The 9,177-nt window shown below is 39.8% G+C and overlaps 1 protein-coding gene across 3 annotated transcripts; it reads left to right on the top strand.

Annotated features, from left to right (window-relative positions):
* The first annotated feature begins 2,672 nt into the window (after window positions 1-2,672).
* Window positions 2,673-8,307, top strand: klhl15 (kelch-like family member 15). Of its 3 annotated transcripts, XM_059524535.1 has the most exons (5): window positions 2,912-2,967; window positions 3,954-4,035; window positions 4,365-4,462; window positions 5,593-6,304; window positions 6,478-8,307. In XM_059524535.1, the coding sequence occupies exons 3-5, from the start codon at window positions 4,443-4,445 to the stop codon at window positions 7,585-7,587; spliced, it is 1,842 nt and encodes a 613-aa protein (XP_059380518.1). In that variant the 5' UTR covers window positions 2,912-2,967; window positions 3,954-4,035; window positions 4,365-4,442; the 3' UTR covers window positions 7,588-8,307. The 3 variants fall into 3 exon arrangements, with proteins under 3 accessions (XP_059380516.1, XP_059380515.1, XP_059380518.1); XM_059524533.1 differs by lacking the exon at window positions 4,365-4,462 and having other exon boundaries at window positions 2,673-2,967; window positions 5,593-6,310; window positions 6,484-8,307; XM_059524532.1 differs by lacking the exon at window positions 4,365-4,462 and having other exon boundaries at window positions 2,675-2,967.
* The last annotated feature ends 870 nt before the right edge of the window (window positions 8,308-9,177 follow it).

Genomic DNA, 9,177 nt, shown 5'->3' with positions numbered 1-9,177 from the left:
TCTTTGCATGTCCATGAGAGAGACTATATTTAACAATATAATATACAACCCGAATTCCGGAAAAGTTGGGACGTTTTTTAAATTTTAATAAAATGAAAACTAAAGGAATTTCAAATCACATGAGCCAATATTTTATTCACAATAGAACATAGATAATGTAGCAAATGTTTAAACTGAGAAATTTTACACTTTTATCCACTTAATTAGCTCATTTAAAATTTAATGCCTGCTACAGGTCTCAAAAAAGTTGGCACGGGGGCAACAAATGGCTAAAAAAGCAAGCAGTTTTGAAAAGATTCAGCTGAGAGAACATCTAGTGATTAATTAAGTTAATTGATATCAGGTCTGTAACATGATTAGCTATAAAAGCTTTGTCTTAGAAAAAGGAGAGTCTCTCAGAAGTAAAGATGGGCAGAGGCTCTCCAATCTGTGAAAGACTGCGTAAAAAAATTGTGGAAAACTTTAAAAACAATGTTCCTCAACGTCAAATTGCAAAGGCTTTGCAAATCTCATCATCTACAGTGCATAACATCATCAAAAGATTCAGAGAAACTGGAGAAATCTCTGTGCCTAAGGGACAAGGCCGGAGACCTTTATTGGATGCCCGTGGTCTTCGGGCTCTCAGACGACACTGCATCACTCATCGGCATGATTGTGTCAATGACATTACTAAATGGGCCCAGGAATACTTTCAGAAACCACTGTCGGTAAACACAATCCGCGGTGCCATCAGCAGATGCCAACTAAAGCTCTATCATGCAAAAAGGAAGCCATATGTGAACATGGTCCAGAAGCGCCGTCGTGTCCTGTGGGCCAAGGCTCATTTAAAATGGACTATTTCAAAGTGGAATAGTGTTTTATGGTCAGACGAGTCCAAATTTGACATTCTTGTTGGAAATCACGGACGCCGTGTCCTCTGGGCTAAAGAGGAGGGAGACCTTCCAGCATGTTATCAGCGTTCAGTTCAAAAGCCAGCATCTCTGATGGTATGGGGGTGCATAAGTGCATACGGTATGGGCAGCTTGCATGTTTTGGAAGGCTCTGTGAATGCTGAAAGGTATATAAAGGTTTTAGAGCAACATATGCTTCCCTCCAAACAACGTCTATTTCAGGGAAGGCCTTGTTTATTTCAGCAGGACAATGCAAAACCACATACTGCAGCTATAACAACAGCATGGCTTCGTTGTAGAAGAGTCCGGGTGCTAACCTGGCCTGCCTGCAGTCCAGATCTTTCACCTATAGAGAACATTTGGCGCATCATTAAACGAAAAATACGTCAAAGACGACCACGAACTCTTCAGCAGCTGGAAATCTATATAAGGCAAGAATGGGACCAAATTCCAACAGCAAAACTCCAGCAACTCATAGCCTCAATGCCCAGACGTCTTCAAACTGTTTTGAAAAAAAGAGATGCTACACCATGGTAAACATGCCCCGTCCCAACTATTTTGAGACCTGTAGCAGAAATCAAAATTGAAATGAGCTCATTTTGTGCATAAAATTGTAAACTTTCTCAGTTTAAACATTTGCTATGTTATCTATGTTCTATTGTGAATAAAATGTTGGCTCATGTGATTTGAAAGTCTTTTAGTTTTCATTTTATTAAAATTTAAAAAACGTCCCAACTTTTCCGGAATTCGGGTTGTAATATAATATAATATAATATAATGTAATATAATATTATATAATATCATATCATATAATATCATATAATACAATATGAAACAGGAGGTTCATATGTTCATAAGGATTCATAAGAAAAGTAAAAGAAAATTTTCACATCTGTGACAGTGGAAAATGTTTAAATATGTTTGACTGGAACATGTTTAAAGAGGCAGCCAACTACAACAACCTCACAGACCTGCAGGAGTACACTAATACTGTGAGTGCTTATATCAAAAAGTGCATTGATGATGTGACAGTCACCAAGACCATCACCACACTTGCAAACCAAAAGCTGTGGATGACAGCAGAGGATCATGGGCTGCTAAAGACCACAGATGAAGCATTCAGATCAGGAGATAAAGCAGTCCTCAAAACAACAAGAGCTAATGAAAGTGAATATTACGTGATATACAGCCAAGTATGGTGACCCATACTCAGAATTCATGCTCTGCAGTTCTCCTCTATGCACACTAGACACTTCTCACACACACTGCTGTATGTACATAATCCCACAAAAGACTCAGTAATATGTGTTTACATGCTAATGCATTACAAATCATCTTGCACTGTTCCCCATCCAGCTGCTTAACTTACGATGTTTCTCTTTGCACATGTACAGTATTATGTGAAGCATTCGTATAGTCTATTTATTTTTTTTCTTTTTCAGTCTATGTATAGGAAAACATTAATATGTAGTATATTCATATTCAAAATCTGTCAGTAGGTTCGTTGTGTATAGGTACAGTGTTTATGTGTAGCATTTTATAGTCTGTATTTTTTAGCTTATGTATAGGTAAACATTTATATATAGTATATTTATAGTCAAATCTGTCAGTAGATTAGTTGTGTATAAGTTTATACTGTTTTACTTCATTGCTGTATGTCTGTATTTATGTAGCACCATGGTCCTGTGAGGCACAACAGTTCGTTCCACTGTATTTCCATACATGCAGCGGAATGACAGTAAAGTTCAACTTGATGTAGGCAGTCAAGGCAGAGAATATTGACACACAGACTCCAACATTTCCGTCCGACCGACAAATGTTCGGGAAATGACGTCAGTGCAGACAATAATATGGCGTCTACGATCGCTGTGGAGGCTACAGGCAAACAACATTTAGCGATTCAGTCCAAATAACACTGGTTTATTGTCACCCAAAGACGCCAATGGGCAGCATATCTCCGTCGATAATGAAATGTCATATTTAATTTCTCTGGTCGTTGTCTAACACCAGCACTCCATGTCCGAAGGACTTCGGGCTCCCTGGTCGAAGCGGGGTTGCGTGGAGTCGCATCGCCGAGGTAAAACCCTACCGGGACCGTTTCATTTCCCACACAGCGTCGTTCTGCTTAATAACGCACTAATTGTAACTTATTGTAGCCGAAGCAGCACAATTGTTACACATTTACCGTTAGTGGGCTGACATTCGTTGGGACGTGTTAGCGTTAATTACTGACTGTGCCTCTCATATTGAGCTCCCTAGGTAGATAGCATGTTTAGGCATCATATTCGCGTTAGGTATTCGTTAGGATTCAGTGACTATAAATAAGGTCTAGGTATTCTCCTCATTAGTGTTTATGTCCAGTTACTTGTAGATAGTTATTAAAGAATTTAGAAACCAAACAATAGCAACAACTGCGAAATCAAAACATGTCATTGAGAAGCACATGATACAGACTTTTCTTGGGATCAGTCAAACGTTGTTTTTGTCTTTTTCACTGAGGGTCTGAACATGAGGTCACGGAAGTTTAGAGGATTTAAAACCAAGTTGAGTCTAAGAAACAATTCTTATTATCAATATTGAAAACCTTTGTGCTGATTAATGTATGTTTGTGGAAGAAGTTATGATACATATTGTAAAAAAGAAAACCCACACAATTTATTTGAAATATAGGCCTAACAATTTTTACTGTTACTTTTGATCAAATTTGTTTCTTTTCTCAATAAAAGTATAATTTTTAAAAAAAATAAAATGTTACAGATTTTATGTTTTTGGACAGTAATGAGTTTATAATCATACTTTATTTGTAAAACGAAATAAAATATGACAGCAGTTGTATTTGAATAGTCTCTTTGTTTTCTTCTGTCTGATCTGTCTGCTGTTTGTGAATGTAGCTCTTATACTGTCTCATGTACAACAAAGCATCCCTCACAACATTAGATATGTTCTTTTTTAACTTTTTAAGCAGAACAGTGTGTGTTAACAGTGGGGAAATTGCATAATAATAGCAAAGAAATGTAAGAATACCTGTCTGTTTATCAGCATGTGGATGTCATCTGTTTTTAGAGCAGGGCAAATATAAGCAGAGGAAATGTGAACGTCCCTTCAGCGCAGTGAAGCCGACAGTTGGCCAGGAGGCCTCTAAAAGGTAATATCAGAAAATCATCGCCTTCTACTTTTCTACAAGCCACATAACCTGCTGAGGATACAGTGTATTTCATCTCAATTGTATATTAAATAATTATAGGGTGCACAAATATGGTGTAGTTTCAATATGCAAGCCGGGATATGTTTTGTCAAAATAGTCAAATATAATCAATATAATCAATATATAATCAAATTCTTCCTCCATTTAAGTAATTGTTTCCTGTTTGCACACTGTGGGACATTGAATTGTTGGTGCATCTTTAGTATTTTAGTCTGCTGGTAACTTTCACATTATTTTAATGATTGGGGCTTGTTCGATTTGTCATTTAGGTGAATATCTTCAGAATTTAATTTCCTACGGACACAAGAGGTACTGTCCTCTGATTGGCTCGGACACCCCCCTGTGACATGCCCGTGGCCAATCAGAGGTGAGTGTGCTGTGTGTGTATGTGTGCAGTAGAGGGGGAGTGTGTGTGTGGGGGAGCTTTGAGATAGAGTTTGGCTTTCAGCAGCAGAAACTGAAGTGCTGAGGTGTGAACGTTCTTGAAGTCCTTCCAGAGGCTTTATTAAATCTGGCATGTTTTTCACCAACTATTATTCACTAAAATACTAACAGTTCACACAATTCGGCTGATGAAGAGTTTGATGAGATGCTGTTTAGTTCAGTGGTCATGTAATTATGTTTAATTGTATCTTGTTTTAAAGTAATTGTTCACTCCAAAATGAAAATCTTCTCATCATTTATGCTACAGTTTGGGGTTGGTATGATTTTTGTTTTTGAAAGAAATCTCTTATGCTCACCAAAGCTTATTTGATCTAAATGACAGTAAAAACAGTAATATTGTAAAATATTAAAATTCATTTTTTTTATTACAGTTAAAATAAAATAAAAATATTTCAAGCTTATTGCAAAGCTGAATTTTCAGCAGCCATTACTGTAGTTTTCAGTGTCACATGATCCTTCAGAAGTCATTCTGATTTGCTGATTTGGTGTTCAAGAAGCATTTCTTGTTATTATCAATGTTATAAACAGTATATATATTTTTAGGATTTTATGATAAATAGAAATTTAAAAAGAACAGCATTTATTTGAAAAAAAAAAAATCGTAAAGTATAAATGTCAGTTTTGATCAATTGAATACTTCTATGCAAAATTACAATATTAAGAAAAAATCTAAATCAAACCTAACCCAAACTTTTTAATGGTGTTGGACTTCTTTTCATGTCATTCCAAACTTTATGAATTACTCGTTTTTGTCTATCAAATAACATTAATGTGGACCCCACTTATTTTCATTTTGTGCACAAACAACACCTAGACATTTTTCAAAGTATCTTCTTTTGTGTTTCAAAATAAGTTTTCATTTTTGGGTGAACTTTCCCTTTAGGGGGCTTTTCCCGTCCTGTTGATTGATTTCAATCCCTGAGAGAAAGCTGTAAAATGTCTGTCTCTCCATCACCGTAATTGTCTTCCCAACCTTGCAGAGATGACCAGCTGAATTGGAACATATCGACTCATCTCGACACGCCATTTATCAGAGCGTTTGTGTCTGTGCAGGTGCCTAATGGCGGGGGATGTGGAGGTGTACCTGTCCCAAGGGCATGATGGCAGCGTGTCGTCGGGCTTCAGAGCCTTGTATGAGGAGCGACTGCTGCTTGATGTCACTCTGCTTATCGAGGAGCACCACTTCCAGGCGCACAAGGCTCTGTTAGCAACGCAAAGCGACTATTTCCGGGTCATGTTCACAGCCGATATGCGGGAACGTGACCAGGATAAGATTCACATGAAGGGGTTGACTGCAGCTGGGTTTGGTCACGTCCTTCGCTTCATGTACTACGGTTCTTTGGAGTTGAGCATGATTACGGTGCAGGAGATCCTGCAGGCAGCCATGTACGTGCAACTCACCGAGGCTGTAGAGTTCTGCTGCTCCTTCCTGCTGGCCAAGATCTGCTTGGAGAACTGTGCTGAGGTCATGCGCTTGCTGGAAGACTTTAGTGTCGGCGTGGAAGGCGTGCAGGAGCAGCTTGACGCGTTTCTGCTGGAGAACTTTGTGCCCTTGATGGCACGACCGGACTTCCTATCTTATCTGAGTTTGGAGAAGTTGATGGCATATCTGGATAGTGACCAGCTGAGTCGATTTCCGGAAATTGAGCTGTATGAGGCGGTGCAGGCCTGGCTGAGACATGACCGGCGGCGCTGGAGACATACGGATGCGGTCGTGCAGAACCTGCGCTTTTGCCTCATGACTCCTGCCAATATCTTTGAGAAGGTAAAGGTGCTTCCTTGTTCTTTATGTGTCATTTACAGATAAGACAGTACGCAACAGAAAAATAAAAATATTGAATTTCGCAACATGACACTTAACAACCTGAACTAACTTTGCCTTTCAAATAGTCTGAGATTTTAAAGAAATAGTTTATCTGTTTCTTTTTGCTTGCACAGGTGAAGACATCAGAGTTCTACCGTTATTCCCGTCAACTGAGACTAGAAGTAGACCAGGCACTCAGCTACTTCCACCAAGTGAATGAACAACCGCTGGCGGAAACCAAGTCCAACCGCATCAGATCCGTGAGACCCCAGACTGCTGTATTTCGTGGAATGATTGGCCACAGCATGGTCAACAGCAAGATCCTCCTCCTCCACCGGCCCAAAGTGTGGTGGGAACTAGAAGGCCCTCAGGTGCCGCTTCGCCCCGATTGCCTGGCCATCGTCAACAACTTCACTTTCCTTTTGGGTGGTGAAGAACTAGGCCCAGATGGAGAATTCCATGCTTCTTCTAAGGTCTACCGCTATGATCCCAGACAGAACTCCTGGCTACGCATGGCTGACATGTCCGTTCCCCGGTCGGAGTTTGCAGTCGGCGTTATCGGGAAGTATATTTACGCCGTCGCCGGCCGCACTCGCGATGAGACGTTCTATTCTACAGAACGTTATGACATTGTTGAGGACAAGTGGGAATTTGTAGACCCGTACCCTGTGAACAAGTACGGCCACGAAGGAACCGTGCTCAATGGGAAGTTGTATATCACTGGCGGCATCACCTCCTCTTCCACCTCAAAACAAGTATGCGTTTTTGACCCGGGAAGGGAGGGAACATCTGAACACCGTATGCGGCGAACGCCTATCCTCACCAACTGCTGGGAAAACAAATCAAAAATGAACTACGCTCGTTGCTTCCATAAGATGATCTCCCACAATGGGAAGCTGTATGTGTTCGGCGGGGTGTGTGTGATACTGCGTGCCTCTTTCGAGTCCCAGGGCTGCCCTTCGACGGAAGTGTACGACCCAGAGACCGACGAATGGACTATTTTGGCCTCTATGCCTATAGGACGCAGCGGACACGGAGTGGCAGTGTTGGAGGAACAGATCATGGTGCTTGGAGGACTTTGCTACAACGGTCATTACAGCGACTCTATCCTCACATTTGACCCCGAGGAGAACAAATGGAAAGAGGATGAGTATCCCAGAATGCCTTGCAAACTGGACGGACTGCAAGTGTGTAGTTTGCACTTCCCAGAATATGTTCTGGAACACGTGAGACGCTGCAGCTGAGTCTTTGTAACTTCTGGACAGTTTGGGAGACAAACGTTTACAGTTGTGACAAGTAATACTAATTCTGTTGAAGCTTTTAAACTGTAGACCAGTGCTTATTTAAGAAGAAAACTCCTTTTTAGGCTTTCATTGTAGAAGGAAGGTTTGTTATTTGGTCCGTAAAAACGAATACAGACAGCCTTTTTGCTCATAAGTCTGACTCATTGCACTGTAATCATCCTGTAGAGCACATAATACTCTTCATGTTTCGCCACATTGTTTGTCTTCTATATGTGACGTTCTTCTATATCCCTTCATTCTCTTCACAGGAAGTTTAATGCGTGCGTATTTCCACAACAAGTAGTCTGCTGTGTCTAGAAGCGGTTAGAAAAATGGAAAGGAGACTAAAGGAAGTAGAGGAACTCATGAAAAAAAAGTCCCTTTTTTCTTTGACATTTACTAATCGAAGAATACATTTGTGCTGATACTAGTGATGTTGTAGTGGATAATGACTGTAATGATTGTAATCTTGACGATGATGTTGACAAGCATTGCACTCGTATAAGGGCATATATTACTGCTCTACAATAACACCAGTCCTCCACTGCTGACTGCAAAGAGAGAAAAGGGGACGGCAAAGATTAGGGGACGCATAGTTCCCACTTCTCCAGCCTTTATTAGTTGTGCTTATGCTTATTTTCAACTTATTTATTAAAATGGCAAAGCCTTGCCTTGATCCAATCCATGTAATGTAATGAAACGGCTTTCTCTCTCTCTCTCTCTCTCTCTCTCTCTCTCTCTCTGTGTGTGTGTCACTCATTTTGTTTCACCAGCAAAGGGCTAAAGCACATATGCATCTTGTGTTTAATGTCTAATGAAACTTAGAGCAGTTTTGTAAGTTTAGGCATCCACTATGTATTAAAATTAGTTGTGGTTAAAGGGATAGTACATCCATTATTCATCAGTTTCTCACCCTTATTTCGTTCCAAGCTCGTTTGAGTGAAGATATTTTAAAAATGTATGTTTTTGTTTGTGTGTGCAATGATAGTCATTGACTTTCAGTGAAAGGGTAAGCACATAATATTTTCTGTTCTGCATTTGGAATGACGCAAGGGTGAGTCTGAATCTTGGTTTTTGGTTGAACTACGACCACTTAAGATGATCCTGAAGGTTATTGGCACTATGTAATTTCCTGTTATGGACTTCACATGTGATGCTATGTGTTCTTCAGAGTTCCTGGTTGGTTTGTACTTCCTCAAACACTAGCTTTGAGCTTCTGTCTCTTTCATGTGACATTTCTCATCCAAAAATCATGTACATATAGATGCCAAACTGTGGTCTGTAAGGGTCAAGCTGTAATAATCAGACACAGTGGTAGATTTTAACTTCGTCTTGTTATCCTTTAGCAGAATAACAGACAATTATTCCACTATTATAATTAATAATAATAATGATCATCCAAAGCCCTGTATCTTGTTCTTGAGAGGAATAAAATCCGATTTGCGAACTTGATTACCAGAATCTGCTGGTTCACTGGTATTTGAAGACTTTGTAATTCATTTCCAGAAATAAATGTTCATACTGTCCAGCTCTCTGGGTTTTCTAATTGCT

This window comes from Carassius carassius, chromosome 35 (assembly GCF_963082965.1).
Source record: "Carassius carassius chromosome 35, fCarCar2.1, whole genome shotgun sequence".
Taxonomy (NCBI): domain Eukaryota; kingdom Metazoa; phylum Chordata; class Actinopteri; order Cypriniformes; family Cyprinidae; genus Carassius; species Carassius carassius.
Note: the sequence above shows the minus strand (reverse complement) of the source record. Positions and strands in the feature narration are given on the sequence as shown.